We start from the raw sequence: 19,025 nt of genomic DNA, 5'->3' as shown, positions 1-19,025 counted from the left end.
GCATTCTTTTCAATAAATTCCCCCCCAAAAATGTGGCACATTTTGTCAAAACTATTGCACCGTGTCTTAATGCCAAATGAAACTAAAAAGCTGTGATTCACATCTCTGCTCTGGCTTTTTCCCCCTAATCAACAGCACCTGAGGCTGTTGTATAATTCAGCGCCATCCATCATGCTAAAGTAAACAGGAAAAACACTTCTCAGAAAAACATGCAAATGATTTTTCTTGACGATATCTTGTTCCTCAACACACTGAGGCACAGGAGGCAGCAGATGGACGAATGTCAGACTGATATAGGCATCTGTCTTGGTCATCAATTTAAATTATATCAACTTTATTGCCGAGAAATCACAAAAAAAGCTGGTCAGCTAACCAATCAGAGCAGACTTTGGATTCAGACAGAGGGAGAGTATAGGGCCCCTTAAATGCTTCCTTGCAGCTGCCAATGGCTGTTAGCTACGCACATAACATCATTTTTTGAAACCTTAAGACATTCACTTTCCTAGGGCTTGATAATATTTGATCAAGGCCTGGGTTTTTATACGTGAAGTACAGACTGCTCTTCGTTTCTGCTATTTTCCTCTAATTTTCTTTAATAGGATTTCTGAAAATCAATGAGGATTTTTTTTTTTAAGCACTCAGTGAGAACTAAGACATTTAGATGCTCAATATGAAAACAGTTTATTCCGAATTGGTTTTCAATAATCACTTATAGTAGGTGTGTCTTAATGCTATAAACTTATTGCAATATATTTTTAGTGGGGTCCACATCATAAATTGGTTGTTAAATATAGCATTGTTCTGCACCAAACATTATCAAGGAGACCGTTTTCAAGACTGTCAAACTACATAAATAATTTCCCTCAAGAGGCAAACATTTCTTCACACATCCTTTTTTCAAAACCAACTTGCATTTTGAAATATGAAAACTCAGAAGCCCTTGAAGCATAAAAGAAATATCTCCTTGCGACTGAATTCCTTCAGCTCGTCAGCAGCTTTTATTCCAAAACACGGAGCAGCTGCTTAAACATTCGTGTTGCATCAATGCCAGTACTCTTTCTCAGTTCATCTAAATCTGGCTGGTCTTCATGCCAAATTGCCAGCCCCCCCCCCCCCCAATCCAGCCCATATTCCAAGTCTTCCTGATAGGAGAGGATTGTGGGGGGGAAGCAGAGCCAAAGACTAGGCCAGGATGCTCCTGTAGAGCACCAAAGCTGTTGCCCTCGCCCCTAGACCCTGAGCCCCTGGATTTAGACCAACACAAACACACTCGCTGTCGTATGGTCACCAGACACCAGAGCAGCCAGGGCAGCAATGATGCAAAAACCTATGAACAAGTTCATCTGTTGACATGATCCAGGAAGACGTAATCTTGAGAAAAAAAAACACAGCTCGTACTAGAAGTACTACTCATACATAACAAAGAATTGTTAAAGGAAAGGCTGATAATACAATATTTTTTCATATTGCCAAGAAGTCCCATAAAAAGACCGAAACAAACAAATGATTGGATCCTTCGTACCTGCACTGTCAGTCCATCCAGATATTGATTTAACTTAATGAATCTGGGGGATTAGTCTTATTTTGTTTCGAGGAGCTATTGTACAAGCACAGACTGAGCCAGAATTGTGGATGTATTAAGCAAAAAATGGTCTGAATGAAGATACAAAATTGTTTCCCCTCGAGCCTCGCCTCCCATCTACTCCGTCCAATTGGTCTCAGCTCAGTCAAATAACTGTGGATTCAGCCTTTAGCGCATTAGTTAACTTTTAGGAGCCAATGACATCAGGCGACTGACGTGGAAGTTTAAGTACCACCGTTTATCCACTACAAAGATTTGCTTAAATGCCGGACTTACTTCCTTGGGGATTGGCCATCCTGTTGCACTGGGAGACATTTTTCCCAGTCCCAGTGTAACAGATATTTGAGCAGTGTACAGTGACAAGTGGGATTTGAATCAAATCATGCGCAAATCATACTCCACTGTTCAAAGTGGGTGGGCTTAGGATGTAGCGCGGCATGGAGCTAAAGAGGATTGTGGCTATGTTGCCATGCTCGTCCCAAGTTCATGTTGTTGCAGTCTTTGTTCTCGTCACTGCTTTTTTCTTCAATCCGATATTAACGCATGTAATTAAGATTTAAAATGTGATACCAGTGCAGAGCAGTTTTTCCGAACAGCAACTAGAAACCATTTGAGTTACATAATCCAAACCATCATTACAAATATTAACATATTAACATTATTATGATATTAGAATGCAGTTTAGAGAATGTAATGCAGTGTTGTAACGTGTATAGAGGACACTGAGTCCTCTATATACAAAAATACACCAAGATCTATAAAGTTGCTTTATGTGTGTGTGTTCAGGTGAAGCCGGTCCATTTCACAGTGCAGGCCGTGGTCACCTCCTCAGAGCTGCACTTTGATCGCTCCGAGGTGGACTTTGGCTTCTGCACCATTTACCAGTCGGTAAAGAGCACCGTCCGCCTCACCAACACATCCCTGCTGCCCCAGGACTTTGGCTTTTTGGGCATTCCAGAGGTACGGCACAGGGCACAAGCGCTTCTCTCATTTCAGTTTGTAGTACTGTGATAGGCTTGTGTTTATTATGCCTTTCATTGTGATGTACAGACACTTGGATCCATACCATAAGAAACTCAGTGAATCTCATTTTTACTTTATTCACTGATTCTTGAGATGAGGGACAGAACGAGCATTGGGTCATATGTTGTTATATTTATTGCTCATTTAAATATATATATTGACAGCTAAAGGTTTAATTTAATCAAGTATGTCATATTGGTCTTTATAAGAAATAAATTCATAAGAAATACAGTTATTTCACAGATAAGTGTGAATTCACACCATTTTGAAAAACCCAATTTTGAAATTCCTTAATGTACTACATTTATTTTTAGTATGAAGTATATATAATCAGTATTCTTAGTCAAACACAAATATTCCATGTAGTTCAGGTTGTGTTTTAATATATAAACACAATGAAGTCTAATAAGAATAACATGTTTCTAAAACATTACAAAGTGACTTCATACACTAAAAGACAAAAGACTTGATCTGACAGTGCTGACACAACTGATTGTGTTAAAAACCGATAAAGCATTAACCAATCAACCAACCATTTTTAGCTGTGAACTGATTGAGACTCCCACTGATTACTTGAGGATGTGAGGTGTTTAGCTGAATCTTTTAATTTTTGATTTAGTTATTCAATAAATAGTTGCTGTCAGCTTTGCTCTTGCTTTCACAGCTCTCCTATTTATTTATTATTTTTTAGATTTGCTCTTTTTGTTCAACCCTTAAAGTTGCAATCCTTTAGCAATCCTTTCCGTCCTGGTTGATTTGGCAACCTCTGTGGTTACCGTGGAAACAGCTAATGCAGTTCAGCACTACAGCAAGCGCTTGATGAAAAGCTGCTTTGGTAGATGCACAAATAAAAGAAATACACCAGTTGGATATTTTTAATGTGAAGCAGCAGCTCCATTGAACTATAACCGAGTACAGTTTGATTCATTTAAACGAGTGAATAGTAAACAGTAGGTTGTTATTAATGGGATTCAATTACACCGGATTTCCTGGGCATTAAATACTCAGCAACTACCAAAAAATAATAACAATCGTTATGCTACCGACCCATTTTTAGGAAGTTAATTTTCTTTTTTTCCCTAGACTTCTGCTTTTATTGCTGTGTTAATGGCACTGATCTAACTAGAGATGCAATAAAAAATAGCTGCCTGTTTTTGTTTTTAATTTAATCCAGCTCTGGCAGTTATTACAACTCTATGCTGTAGTATAAACTGCCCAGATATTTGCTAAAGTGTAGGCAGAAGAAGTACACACAACACAACTGGACACATTTCTGCTTCCAATGCAAACAGGAAGTTAAAAGACAAAATTAATCGGTGCACTAAAAATGTAAACACATTGAAAGGATATTGCAAAATGATGGCCTACCTAAATAGGATACAAATTGGGGTTTAATTTACAAAAGAAAGTGAAGATCCTTACAGTAAATGTCTGTTGTTTGCTCTTCCTTGCACTGCAGTTTATGGAGGTCCAGCCTAACGATGGCTTCGGCACTGTTTTCCCACAAGAGACTCTGGAGGTCGATCTGATTTTCAGTGCCAACAAGGCCAAGGTGTACAACTTCCAGCTGCACTGCAAATCAGGAATAAACAGGTTACATTTAAATCTAACATTGTGTTATGCTCCACTGAGTAAATTTTAATATGCATGTTATATGTTAGTACAATGTGCAGATTTGTACTTACAATGCTTATCTTTATAGAAATATTTGTACTATATTTATTTTTATTTGATCTTTTTTTGACATTTTATTTTAACTTCTTATGTTACAAGAAATATGTGTATTCTATTTATTTGTATTTTATATTTTATTGGACATTTGATCTTTATCATAACTTCTCATGTTTATAGAATTGATTTTATTTGAACTTTTATTGCACAATTTTAGATTCAACTTTTGTTTGTAAGAATATTTTTATTTTATTGGATCTTTTATTGGACATTTTACTTTACCTTCTTCTGTCTATATAATAATATATGTTACAAAAAGATGGTTTATTCATCTTTTGTTTATTTCATATTTTATTGGGATAAATAAAGTATTCTGATTGATTTCATCTCATATATGGATCCGATGCTTTATAGACCAATGATTGTAATGACGGCATTGGTTGATGGATGTGATTCAGTTCACCTTATTCAGTATTTATTTAACTATATCTTTTATTTTTTCTATCACCAGTGATTTCCCTCTGTCTTGCCGGGCCGTTGGAGTCCGCCCTCCGTTGAAGCTCTCCCACTCTCTGGTGCTGTTTCGGGCCACGGCAGTAGGTGACCACTCCACTGCCGTGCTGTACCTGACCTACCGTCAAACCGCCAATCACCAGCACAAACAGCCAGGTGTAACCAAGACTGGTCCACCGAGACTGTTCTCCTTCTGCCTGCCCGAGCATTCAGACATCAGCATCATTCCCATTGCGGGCCGCCTGCTACCTGGAGAGGTGGGGTAACACACCTTCATTGTTTACATTGATATTAAAGGGGCACTCCACCAATTTACATGCAATTTAAATACTTTATTTAATCCGGGGGAAATTGGGTTTCATTGAATTTGGTCATTTTAGAATAACAGATTAAAGATTAAAACATAAAATAAAAGAATATATAAACACAATCGGTTATAGTTTGAATGTGCTATAAAAGGTAAGGTAAAATCCATTTATTTATATGAGCATGAGAAGTTAAATCAAAATGTCCAAAATAAAATAAAGATATTTATATTATATAAAGATAAGAAGTTAAAGTAAAATGTCCAATACAAAATAAATAAATACATTTTTTAAAACAAAAAATAAAATCTCCAATATGAAATACATTTAAATATTTATATTTTATAAATAATTGTTAAATTGCAAGTCTTTTAACATGTCTTGTCATTCCTCTGACTTCATGGAAGAGCAATACTAAATTGCTGAAATGACTCTTTAATATGGACCATGAAAACATCTTCAAACTATCATGTTTTTAGCACTTTTAGGGACAGCTGAAAAATATTATAGCACTATTATTAATTTGAATTCCTGATATCCTTAGATCAAGAAGATCTTAGCTTCCAAAACCTTAATGTAACCGTGTCACAAAACCACAATCAAAGTTTAGTCTATATAAGATGCTTATCTCATAACTAGTTTGAACTCTAAATGTAATCTAGATGTCGTAGTAAATGGTTGGAGTTGAGCTTTTGAATGTAATGTCTAATTATACTATGTAAAGACACAGAACCTGGGACTATCAAAAACATTTCACTTTATGTTATGAGATTTTTCAACACACAGGATATTAGAGGAACATATTCAGTTCAGCTTACAGAACTACAGGGAGACAAACCGCTGCCATTGTCTCCCCACAGATTCCTGTATAGTGTGATGTTGCACTCTAGTGGACATCAGATGGAAGTGGTTTTATTTGTGCTGCAATATCAATGACTTTCCTATTACCTGGAGCCATTTCAGTGTAGGGGTTTTGGAAAATAAAGAATATTTGTTTTAAAATTAACACGAAATGTAAACTATACTTTAATGTTTCATTTTGACCTCTTTGTTTGAAACTCTTTCTCAAGAAGTTTGATGTCAGTCCCAGTGAAGAGGTGTTGGAAAACACTGAGCAAATCTACACAACCGCTTTTTAAAGTTGCCCTGTTATGCTTTTTGGGATATTCCCTTCCCAGTAGTGTGTTGTGTAGGGTTTTTGTGCATGTAAATGGTCTGCAAAGGCTAAAATGTCCCTCTAGAGGGAGTTTCTCTCCGTCAAACTCCCCCTGTGCCTAAAACGCCTCTATAAAAGTCCTTTGTTTACCTCAGTAAGATGATGACACCATTATGTAACACTTCTATTGGCCAGTGCTCCAACACGTGATAGGATAAGAGGCGGGACATCTCTAAGTAGTTGACTAATCACAACAGAGCGGGCCAGCTAACCAATCAGAGCAGACTGGGCTCTGGTTTCAGACAGAGGGTGAAAAGAGGAGCTGCAGCACAGGCGAGAGAAAAATAAAGAGCTTTTTGAACATTAAAGCATGTCACAGTAGAGGCAGAAAAAAAAATATGAACTGGAAAATGAGCGTAACATGGCCCCTTTAAGATTTCAGTTTATTGTTTTGGGTTGTGACAGTTCAGAAGTTTCCATCAGTAGAGTGGGAGAATGTGGTGTTTGAAATAATTGAATTCTATTTTGTTTTTTCTTTCCATTTTTTTCAACCTAATAACAGGCACAGTGGGAGAAATCCAGTAAATAGTCTGCAATTGGAAAACAGGGATTATCTTTCTCGTTTCACGCTAGAGAAATCTCACAACAGGAGACTCCCCAAAACTAATTTAAATCTCAATTTAGTTATAAGAAGAACAGGCTTGAAATAAAAATAAAAACTGGTCTCTGAATCACATTTTAAAGCTCTATCCAGAAGCTGTATTCTAAATGTGAGACATTCTTATTGTATTAGTATCTCTCCTCTCATAGAGATGCCTGATCCAGGTGACGTTCAGACCCAGCCTGTTAGACGAAGACATCAGGGAGGAGGCACTGCGTCTCCTCAACCGAGCCAAGCTGCTCCGTGAGAAGGAGCTGGAGAGGAGCAGACATGCTGAACAGGAGGTACAATCACACACACACACACACACACACACACACACACACACACACACACACACACACACACACACACACACACACACCTGCTCCAGTCACCTTCTGCTGGTGTGGGGTCAGGGGCTTTACATGTGAGCACTTCTCACCCAGCTTACTCAATTTTTCACTTTCCTGAACAAGCTGGTGTTTACACCGAATGTAGAAGCTGTCCTCAGTGTGAACCCATGAATTACTTGGTGTTTGTGTGTTTCAAGGCTAAAAAGGAGCTCCCAGTAGAGACCGGTAAAGGGAAGAAGGCCCAGGTGATTCCAAAGAACAGTAAGGTGTCAGACACGCCAAAGACAGAACTACTGACTGAATCACCAGAACCTGCCGACCTACAGCCTGGGTATGGTTTTTCATTTCTACAAAGACATGTTTTTATTCCCTTAATGTCATCAATCTTGCTTGCTTTGTATCACAGATGTATGGTGGCTGACAGGCAAACGCGTTACAACGTCCCAAAACACTTCCATCAGGAGAAACGCGTTGCAGTTTAAAAAACAAAGCACAGAAACAAAAGAAAGTGGTGCACAAAGATGGGACCGGAGTGCTTGTTGACGTTTGGGGATTATAAAGTTGTCCAACTGTCCCCGGATACTGAACTAAAATGTCCCTTCAATTGGCTTGTTTCAATATTAGGAGTGCACGATTCCTTACGCTTTTATAGCATTTCTGCTGTAAGCTAGCTCGCTAACCTAGTCGTTTCAAATAAACTTACAAAACATTTACAATAATGATACAAACTAAGTGTGCCAACATTGACAGTGATTGTTGGCCACATTTATAATGCCCTAATGTCAACAAGCGCTCCAATCCCAAATGTATGCATCACGTTTTAGTGTCCCCTTTTCCTTTGTGTTTTGAGCTTCTTACAGTGTTTATTTTATGCAGCGCTTTTAGTAAATGCTCCACATATTTCGTGAAGTCAGTGAAGGTGTTTTTTTTATGGCTTGCGATTTGCCACATTTGTGTTCTTATATTTACATTGTGTTTCTCCTAATGAAATTGTTTGGACCGCTGTAGCGTATTAGCACGGGTTGGTGACCGAACATATTATTTTGAAAACCCCCATTTTCTGGACATAAATGCCAGCTGTGATGGAAACTTCGGGAGCGATGGAGATGAAACTCAGTGAGACACGGGGAGAGTGGGAACTCAAAGGTTTATTATGAAGTTACGCCTGGAGAATTTACAAGACATGTGCTGCAGCCACAAGTTGACACAGCGGTTGCCCGACCAATTCTGAAGATTTCTCACCCGGTCCCATGTATTTAGCTGGTCCTGACAGAATAATCAACATACTGCATAACAGATAAAACATGAAAGCACTATAACCTCTATCAGCTGATGCAAACGGGCAGGAAATAAGGAGACAAAACACTGAGAGCGCAGCAGCCCAAGGTTGCAGGCCTGTGCTCAGCGAGGGTAGAAGAAACTGGGTCAAAGTTATTGGCAGAGGAAAATATCTCCCCAACACCAACAAAGCAAATCTTCATTATTAAATATTTATAAATCAAATGTCAAAGAGTTGTACTACCAAAAGAGAATACATTATTTGGGATACATCTCCTTGAAAGCCTCTTTGGAGGAAAGAAGGCTGAACCCAATTCAAAACAACACTGAGCACAAATCGTTCCTTCTTCTTCCACCGCTTTCATCAGTATTCCATTCTCTTTTGATTCGCAGTGCTCACACCATATATATTATTATCTCCACAGAACTGACAGACTTTGATGAAATAAAGAGTTTGTTCCTCCCAGGTCAGAGCGTTATGAGGAGGCCAGGGCGTCTCTGCTGTTCTCTGTCACTCAGCGCAACAGCGAGCACACCGTCCCCTGCTTTGTGTCGGACGGAGATCCTCCAGAGGAAGATCCACAGGCCATGCCGGGGTGGAGGTAATGCTGAGTCAGCTTCTACACGGCTATGCACTGTGGACCCTGTCATGTCAGAATGTAGTCGTGTTGTGTGCAAAAACTGTCCTTTCGCAATATCTTTATATACCTTTTTTCCATTTGAGGAACAAATAGAGTACCGAGTGTTTTTCATTGAGTACAGTTCAGATCCTAAATGTGAGACTTCTCACTTAATCCACCAACTCCTTTTCTTTACTTGCACTACAGTTATATGCCTTAGATTTGATTCATGCAGCAAATAAGGTCTGCTGTTTGACTTAAGTAACTTATCTCAACCTAGTCCAAAGTAACATACTATACGGCAACCAACATAAGAACGCATAAAACCAGCTAAATGAATAAGAAATGGGACAAAAAGACACAGGCTTAAAAAAAGGGGAAAGAAAGAAAAAGCACCCTATGATAATAGAAGGATTGCTGTATAACTGTCAAAGAGCTCTTGCCTGCGAGCAAGAGATAAATACCCCTACTGTCATGATTTTTTTGTGTTTTTTTGTGCTAGTGTTGTTCCTATGTATGTTTGTTAACATATAAAGGAGGAAAATATACTTTTTTTTACAGAAATATTACCCTGGTATATAAAAATGTTAATTTCCAAGTCATAAACACAACAGGAAAAACTATTTATATTGGATTTAGTGGTGAAATTTAGAGTGTTTTAACATGGTTCAGGTTCAGGTTCTTTATTTGTACCCATAGGTAGATTTAGTTTGCAGATACACAGACAAGGGATCCATCCTGACACACTCTGAAAACAAACACAGACAACAGACACATCTCTAATAAAAAGACTAATAAAAGTACACCCTGCCCCGTATGAGCACAGATTGAATTATTAGCATAATTGTCCGTCATTATGAGGGGCCGTTAGAGACATTATTCAGAAATACCTTTCACATACACATGTGAAACACTCTCACACACACAACTGAAACCAAAATCATTTACAAACATATGTCAAATTCTCTCATAAACACATAAGAAATCCAAAGTGATTCACATTTACATGTGTAACGCTTTCATATACAAATATGAAACGCACTCACACACACACATGAAATACGATTTCAGTATATTGTGTGAGAGGGGTTTCAGTATGTTGTGTGAGGGGTTTCAGTATGTTGTGTGAGAGGGGTTTCAGTATGTTGTATGTTGTGTGAGAGGGGTTTCAGTATGTTGTATGTTGTGTGAGAGGGGTTTCAGTATGTTGTATGTTGTGTGAGAGGGGTTTCAGTTGAAATGGAAGGCTTTTTAAAAAAACAGCGAAGAACCGCGAAAACAATATTTTTGTCTGTCCGTTTGCTTGTTCCATCATGTCTGCTCAGCGGCCGGCACAAAGCTTAACAGAGACAGCAGCGTTGTTAAATAATATCCTGGCCTCAGTGGAGAATATTAGAACACTATCAAACGTGGCCACAACCGGGCCGCAACCAACTGTTGGAACTGCAAGTGGGGACACCTAGGACGGTGAGATATCGTCCCTCTTCCCGTCACGCGACGGCCCACTACTGTCCATGTGCCAAAGCAGTGTTGTGGATGATATCGGGGTGCACAGTCTCTCTCTCTCCTTAGGGAAGCTGTATTATTTAACAACGCTGCTGCCTCCGTTAAGCTTTGTGCAGGCGGCTGAGCAAATCGCTCTCACACAACATACTGAAATCCCATTTCGAGTGTGTGTGTGTGTGTGTGTGTGTGTGTGTGTGTGTGTGTGTGTGTGTGTGTGTGTGTGTGTGTGTGTGTGTGTGTGTGTGTGTTTCACATGTGTATGTGAACGGTATTTCTGAATAATGTCCCTAACGGCCCCTCATACGTCATTCTCCTGACTGAAACAAAAAACAGAGTGTGGGGTCTGTTACACATCTTCTTTATTTCACAGCTTGTCATGTCTTCTACTCCACAGCCCCTTCAACACGCTGTTCCTGCAGCTGCGGTGTGCCACTGTAAAGCCCCCTCTGGTGGTCATATCAGACAATGGAAACAAAATCATAGACTGCCATCAGGTGGCAGTGGGTGAGGGATTTAAAATGTGCACACATTTACCATTCAAAACTTTTTCTGTTTTCATACTTATCCTTGTGTTTTATTTGTGTCTTCTGTCTTTAGGGGAAAAGGTGTTCAAGTGGTTTACAGTCCTGAACACTTCGAATGAAACTTTGGATGTATCCTGATCAAACAAAACATTTTACACGTTACTACAGAAGGAGGAGTCATGTTTGAAATCGCTAATGCAAAGATCCGATAGTGAAAAAATCCCACTTGATGTAAACTGTAGTGTCAGAATAACACAACTCAATATTCACATTTATGCTAAGGCCCCAGATAGCTAGATAGAATATTATGCAGGGAATTGTCCAACGTCCAGGCAAGAATGTCCTTTGTGCATTTTATTTCAAAAATCCAAAAGTAAAATGAAAACCGTTTAACCAGTTTTACCCTGCTAACTTTCCTTGGATTCCCTGGTAAAAAAAAACACATGCCCTTTCTGGTGAACTACCCTAATACATAATTACTCATTGCCAAAGCTGCCTTCACCTAAATATTACAATAAATAGAGGTAAAAAGTCAAAATCCTAAATATATTTACTATAGATAAGGCATCTCTTTGTATTTCTAGACTAAATATTCCAATGGAGCTGGTATTTCTTAAGCCTAAACTGGCATTATACTATTTTTGTTAAACGAGATACTCAAATTGTGCTATAAATAATGCAAACGGTTTTCCACTGTTTTCTTTGACTGTTTCCAAGCTGAAGTCGTCAGTGCTGGATGTGCACGGCCCTTTTTCCATTGTGAATGCTCTCAGAGGCATCAGACCTGGGGCAAAACACACTCTGTTGCTGGCCTTTAGTCCATCTCTGGACAAAAAGGTTTGTTAAGTGTTTAGAATTCATATTTCAAAAGAACATTATTTATACCGGATGTGTAGTTCAAAATACTTTACAATAAAGTGAAGGGGAAAAAAAATGTTGCAATAAAACCAAGCAAAAGGAATATTTTAAACATAGAAATTAAACAAAAAATGGCAAAAGAACATTTAAAATGTTTTGCTAAAATACAAAGGAAGAATGAAAGTTAAAGCAATAATAGAAAAACGTTTTACAAATGTTCAAAATGTTCACAGATATTCTATCTCGTCTGAAAATCCATCGTTAAAAAATGCTAAAGTGCCTTTTTCCTTATTTGTTTGTTTCTTTTAAATCTAGCAGCAGGGGATCTAAGTGGCCGTAATGATTATGAAACAACAAAGATTTAGCAATGTAGGCCTTTCCTAAACTTTCAAGAGCCTTTAAAACCAATGAAAATAACTTTTTAAATGAATCCCAAAGGAGGCAGGAAGCCAGAACTGGTTAGCTTAAACTGGTTTGATATGCTCTCCCTTGACCATGGATTTGAATTGACCAAAGGCTGCTGGCTGTTTCCCAAACTTGTTCCCACATAACTTGTTTTTCCTCATTAGTTTTATCTGTTGTAATGTTCCATTTTCCAAGACTATTTAACAACAACATCATACATTTTGAGTAAAACCTTCCTCCCTTCTGCAGTTCTGTGAGACGCTGGAGGTGCGTTGCCAGAAGATGGTCTTGGAGATGACTCTTCGTGGGGAGGGGGTGCTCCCCGCTGTCACCTGCTCACACCCTGGAGGCCTCCTGGACCTTGGCTATGTGCTAGAGAAGGAGAGCACCTCGCACGTCCTGAAGGTCAGCCAACACAGTGCTAACGGCAAAAAGAAAAATATAATTAACACCTCATTGCTTTTGAATATGTAACAGTCAAATACAATCAAATGTAAAACCGCCTGGAAGTGGCTAAACGTATCACTGTTTTGATCAAACAACAGACATTTTGTACGGGTTTTGGCACAGTTCAACAAATAATTAAGGCTGTCCACATCCAATCACAGTCAATGGTTTATTAAACCCATTGACTTCCAGATAAGTTCTCAAATGCTGACTCATTGCAGGGTTTTAGGACCCACCCAGCCAACAAAAGCACAGTGTTAGTCTCCCTTTGACAATTTGGGGCTAACCATTAGTCAAAGAACCACAATGGCCGCAAAGGAGAGGAGTTCCAGGTGGGCGGATGGTTACCTAACTCAATGTGTGGCTAATGTTCGCCTTAACCGAAAAAATCATACTTAACGTCTTAGAGAACTGATAATCTGATACATTTTTTCACCTTTTTAGATAGGCGGAGCAGGAGAAAAAAAATCAATTAATTCATTTTATTCACAAACATTTTTTAAAAACAGCTTTTTTATAAAACATAATGGAGATATGTGAAATGGCTGTAGCTTTGGAACTGACCTTAATTCCTGTTTATCCCGTAGATGGAGAACAGCTCGGCATTGGCAGTGGGTTTCAGGGTGCAGCTGGCCAGCCTCTGTCCCTCCAGGCCTCCGGGTGGAGCTGATGATGTAGCCTCTCTGCTGGTGGGCTACATATGCTCTCAGTTGCAGCCAACTGTGGGTAAGATGTCCTTAACACTGCAGACATTCAACTTTGACTGATAGAGCTGTAAAATAAAAGGTAGGTATGAAAAACCTGAACAAATGAGAAAGGAAACATCGAATGCCAACATTTAGAACACGTTGTCTCACTGACAGACACATTTGATCCTCAACAGATATTTCTTATTTTAAAATGTTAACATCCACTAGGCTATTCCACTTTGTCAGTACACTTTCCTGAAAATCAATATTTCCGTAGAATGGATAGAATACTGCACTCATAAATAATTGTTGATCTATCACTGGACAGCTCCAAAGTAGTGGCAGTGATTGACTTCATGAAACCAACTCCAGCATTTGGCGTTCTCGCAGCAAAATGTGCTTTCTGCTTTGGTGAAACAATACAAAAAACATGAGGGTTTATTTTAAAAGCAGCACTAGTAGCAGTCGTAACTTTATAAGGCGTATTACTATTACTCCTGTGCAGGGACTCAGAACCACAGCGGGCTGAGTGTGTTTAGCGTTCTGCCAGCAAAGGGCAGCATTGCTCCAGGACAGAGTCAGGACATCACCGTCAGCTTCCAGCCGGACCATCCATCAGTCTGCTACTCTGACCAGATGATCATAGAGCTCAGGAATAAGGTGAGCAGAACACCACGTGCATAAAGACTCCCACCTACAGAACTCAATACTTGACCTTAAGCACTTGTCAGTTAAATAGTTTTTATGCTCCCATAAACTAGCAAAAAACTGCCACTTCTTCTAAAAGAGATCCTGGCTTTTCTGTTTGCGGCTGCCTTTTATTAAATCAAATAACCATAAGTATCTTACACTGCATTTAAACTTTCATTCATGTTTTTATACCTGTCATATTCTATACGAGCTTGATTTTAACTTTAACTATGCTGACAGTTAATACTTAAGCAGTTTAACATGTGCAATACTCACACCACTTATTATCGTTATATTATTATATATTTTTATTCCAGATTTATTATTGTATAACATTGCACATTTGAGCAATATTTTAGTTCCAGCATTATTTTCATTATTATTACTATTATTATTAAACTATTGAATATGTTGTAATTTACATATTTTTACATATTTATTGTTTATACACATTTATTTTATAGTACAATGTGCACATTTTTACTTTAATACTGTGTTTTCAATTTAATCTTATTCAGTTTTCATAAATAAAGTATTATCTGATTTTTAATTCTTTTTTTGACTGTTATTAAAGTATTTAAATGTCATTTTATCATTTGTTTCTTAATGCCTTTAATGTTTTTTTGTAAATGACTTTAAATTGCTTTGTTATTTAAATATGCCATGTAAAGAAACTAATAAAATGATGTTCTTACGCAGAATCTCCTCTTTAATCGCTTCAGGATATAACAACCTTAATCCTGTATTGTTTCTGTCTCTCAGAGTGTAGTGTGTGTGTTGGATCTGAGGGGGGCAGCCTCTTCACACAACATGTATCTGTGTGGAGGAGACCCTCTGACGGTGCCTATTGAATCCCTCCTCCCTCCACTGATCGCCTGCCACCCTCCGCTCACAGGTATCCTCCACCTTCATCTCTTCTACAACATTAAATAAATGGATAAATTGGTCCAAAATCAAGTAAAATAATAATAAAAACAAGGGTTTTTTGCCTGTTAAAAGTACAAAATTCTGCCAATACAACAAGTGAACATTAGCTCTGTAAGATTTCTTGAGATAAGATGGCATATTTAGATAGATGAGATCTTGTAATTAGCTAGGAAAACTTATTTGGAACTATAATTTACCAGAACCAGGAAATATTGTGTTACAAAATAAGCCAGAAATGCTCAAAAGTGTTCTGTTTCATGATGTTCGTTGTGGATTTTCCAATAGAAATGTGTTTTCTAAAATCAAGTACGATTTATCTCTTGAAAAAAGAAGATCCATTTCTTGGAAATACCTAAGGCTGTCTTTGAATTAAAGACACCCTATATCTTACTGCATTGTTACTTCTTGAGTTATTATGTCTAATATCAAGTGTTAAGACATTCTGACTTGATATTAGACAAAATACTTGGCAATATTTAGAGTTTTACAGTGTGTATACATTTATATATTGGAAATATGAAAGGCCCTATTCTAAGATTTGAGAGGAAAAATAAAAACATTAACAAATATTAACAACTAGGTTTTATTTTATCCTATATAATCATAGATGTGTAATCATACACTCTGAGCTATGAGGCTTTAAAGAGTCAAGCCAGTTTTCCCAGCTTGACACTTAATAATTCAGCGTCTGCTTCATTTTGTACAATGTACTTTCCATCATTTCATTTGATATATTTAAAAATGTATCTACTTTCAGCCATTCCTGAGGTACGTGTATGAAAGAACATGGCCTTGTATCTCTCTCCAAAAACTGTAATTAAGCGGCAACTTCAAAAAACAGTAATGATTTGCATTTTGATTTCCACTGTTTCTCAATCAAACTGCAGAGGAACCATCATAGTGGGATTCGAGAGAGGATGTCCTCCCTTTTTAAAATAGAGATTTGTTGAGGACTGTAGCCCAAAAATCTGAATTTAAGTAGCATGCATTTGAAAACAGCTTTCTGTACAAATGCTGTATACTTAGGGATGCAAGAAATTATGAATTAAATAAATAAATGAATGGAAGTAAACAGATTTGTGGAATAACAAAATTTAAATAGTAGAACTGAGGCACTTAATAATGGCACAATATGGAAAGTCTATGCTCCGGGGGATGTAGAATATCTGTACACAACTTCAGCCCACAGTGGTAGAAGTGAATGACTGTTTGTAAATAGGTCAACGATGTTCAAACTGCTCCTGTGGTCCTGTCCTTGTAGCAGAGTCAGAGGTGATGGAGAAGCCCCCCATCCCTGTTCTGGTGACCCTGAAGGCCGGCTACAGCAGGGGAGCCATCACCCCCGCTGTGAGGGAGCTGCAGGTGGGCTGCATCCGCTCTGCCCAACCCAGCAAGAAGGTACTGATGCTACCAAACCTTTCTCCATGTGTGCTGCGGCGCATCATAAGGGTGTCACTATGCTTGTTATAATGTTAGTTAATACTTTAATTAAAAAGCTACCCTGTAAAGCATTTCAATCCCTTTGTGGTATTGTATTACGCTCACAGGACTTTCAAAACCAAAGAGTAAAATAAAAACATATATATAACTTCTGTCATGTTTAAAAAGTTTATTGGCATAATAAGACAGACACTTTTATTCATAAAGTGTTGTCGCGTGAAGATCCAAGAAATATCCAGAAGCTTTGTGTGTGTGTGTGTGTGTGTGTGTGTGTGTGTGTGTGTGTGTGTGTGTGTGTGTGTGTGTGTGTGTGTGTGTGTGTGTGTGTGTGTGTGTGTGTGTGTGTGTGTGTGTGTGTGTGTGTGTTTGGATGACTTACTCTTCTCTGTTTCCCTCCAGAGTGGTGAGTTTCACTGGGAGAACGTGGCGTCCCTGCAGCAGCTCGGCTTCACTGTGGAGCCCAGCAAAGGCACCGTGGAGACGGGCCACAAACGCACCGTCACCATCTCATGGAGTCCCCTCAGCGGATACAAGGTGAGGACGATATTACCATTTTCATAGGGGAAAACAACTTTACAGAGAAGGGTGCTCGACAAAATGTTTGCATGAATCAGTATTCATTTGGAGATGTGTCTTAGAAGTCTTTATTTACAGCAAACACAAAATGTCCTGTTATTCTGTTTACTGTTAATTACCGAGTGCCAAATTTACATGACAGTAACGTGGGTAAGAAAGTCACTATCCATGTCAGAGTTTTATTATTCTAGGGCTTTATTACAAATCTAAGTTGCAGATCCTATCATTTTGGTAACTATTGAAATGAGGGTAAGGACCTGAGGATAAAAGTCATAACAGATACAAACTTTAAGAACAGTTGTTGTCTCAGTTTTTTGTATATATTTGTGTTTCAGTATGTTTTATGTTGACAATAACAGTTACAAGGTTTTTTAGCTCTGCGAGACACACAAAAAGAACGTTTGGTTGCTACGTAGCATATCAAAGTTAAGAGAAGATTGTTTGGGTGTTTAGGATTTATTAACTGAGATAAGATAGGATTCCCAAAGTAAGTTTTAAAACTAAATTGGAAAAGAATCCCATCTCGGACTCTTCCTATCTTAAATTAAGACTTTAGAAAGGACGTTCCTGAAATAAAGCTTGTGTGTTTCGGCTTATCTCAGCTATTTGCACTCTTGAAAGGATTTAACCAGAATACTTTCACTATCCCTGTGGGGAAATTACATTATATATGAGTTGCTCCATTTTACTCCAAAATAAAATAAAAAGGTTATTTCAATAAATAAATAATAATCTTCATAAAAATGATTAAAATCAGTTTTTAATAAAATAGGTAAACTGTCCAGTTAAAGATTTTTTTAAATGTTTTATCAAGATAAGAAGTTAAAGTAAAACTGTGTATGTACAGCGGTGTGTTAGTATCAATATGAATTGAATGCTGAATTACTCAGCATGAATGGTTTAGGCTTTGGATTTAGAATCCTGGTGAAAAACAATGAATACAATTTTAAATATAGAAATAATTCTATAAAGTTGTATAAGCACCTTCATCTAACTTCGTGTGTGTGTGTGTGTGTGTGTGTGTGTGTGTGTGTGTGTGTGTGTGTGTGTGTGTGTGTGTGTGTGTGTGTGTGTGTGTGTGTGTGTGTGTGTGTGTGTGTGTGTGTGTGTGTGTGTGTGGTGTGTGTGTGTGTGTTTCAGCCCTACGAGGTGGTGCAGACATGTGTGACTCTTACCTTGAAGGGGGACGAGACGAATGTTTATAGAGTCACCTTGATGGCGATGCTCTCCTCCGCTGCTGACTGACCTTTAAAGTACCTGGATGCTGGCCAGAGCTAAATCTACACGTACACACAAACACACTGACACAACACACACACAGTGATTTGATATACTGTATATTAATGTTGCCAGCATTAAAAAATGAATAGAGTATTCATTACTTGAATAGAGTTAATAAAAATTTGACTCTGTAATTTGACTTTATAAAGCTTTCATGATTTACTGAAGCACCTGGCTGCAATATCTAATCCCACCACCAGGGGGTGCAGGCACGTCGCTGCCGGCTGGGCAGCTGTGTTATATCATGGTTCAGGGCGTGTCAGCTGATGTAAGCCAGCAGTTGTATACAGTACATACTGTAGCACTGCTGGTACTAGAGCCATCAAATTCAGCAGGCAGGGTTCACACTGAGGCCAAAACGTGGCGCAGTCTGCATAATATGACCCAGGATTATATAGATAAATAATATAAAACAGTGATTTTGTATAAAAAACCATGCATAATATGACATTTTATTTATCACCTATGAACATACGTATTGGTATAATAGCAGGAGTTGGAGCTGGAAACTGTAATGCTGTGCCAATAACAACAATAT

The 19,025-nt window shown here is 38.3% G+C and overlaps 1 protein-coding gene across 1 annotated transcript in view; it reads left to right on the top strand.

Annotated features, from left to right (window-relative positions):
* Positions 1 to 18,653, top strand: part of cfap74 (cilia and flagella associated protein 74) — a 58,258-nt gene extending 39,605 nt beyond the window's left edge. The window contains exons 24-39 of the mRNA XM_063888765.1: positions 2,369 to 2,542; positions 4,065 to 4,198; positions 4,788 to 5,046; positions 7,061 to 7,195; positions 7,444 to 7,577; positions 8,992 to 9,126; positions 11,045 to 11,154; positions 11,248 to 11,303; positions 11,892 to 12,011; positions 12,687 to 12,842; positions 13,472 to 13,610; positions 14,079 to 14,233; positions 15,026 to 15,158; positions 16,452 to 16,588; positions 17,030 to 17,164; positions 18,347 to 18,653. Coding sequence (XP_063744835.1) covers positions 2,369 to 2,542; positions 4,065 to 4,198; positions 4,788 to 5,046; positions 7,061 to 7,195; positions 7,444 to 7,577; positions 8,992 to 9,126; positions 11,045 to 11,154; positions 11,248 to 11,303; positions 11,892 to 12,011; positions 12,687 to 12,842; positions 13,472 to 13,610; positions 14,079 to 14,233; positions 15,026 to 15,158; positions 16,452 to 16,588; positions 17,030 to 17,164; positions 18,347 to 18,451 — 2,217 coding nt within the window. The 3' untranslated portion in view covers positions 18,452 to 18,653. The remainder of the gene's footprint in view (positions 1 to 2,368; positions 2,543 to 4,064; positions 4,199 to 4,787; positions 5,047 to 7,060; positions 7,196 to 7,443; positions 7,578 to 8,991; positions 9,127 to 11,044; positions 11,155 to 11,247; positions 11,304 to 11,891; positions 12,012 to 12,686; positions 12,843 to 13,471; positions 13,611 to 14,078; positions 14,234 to 15,025; positions 15,159 to 16,451; positions 16,589 to 17,029; positions 17,165 to 18,346) is intronic.
* Positions 18,654 to 19,025: the final 372 nt, after the last annotated feature.

Source organism: Eleginops maclovinus, chromosome 1 (assembly GCF_036324505.1).
Source record: "Eleginops maclovinus isolate JMC-PN-2008 ecotype Puerto Natales chromosome 1, JC_Emac_rtc_rv5, whole genome shotgun sequence".
NCBI classification, from domain to species: domain Eukaryota; kingdom Metazoa; phylum Chordata; class Actinopteri; order Perciformes; family Eleginopidae; genus Eleginops; species Eleginops maclovinus.
Note: the sequence above shows the minus strand (reverse complement) of the source record. Positions and strands in the feature narration are given on the sequence as shown.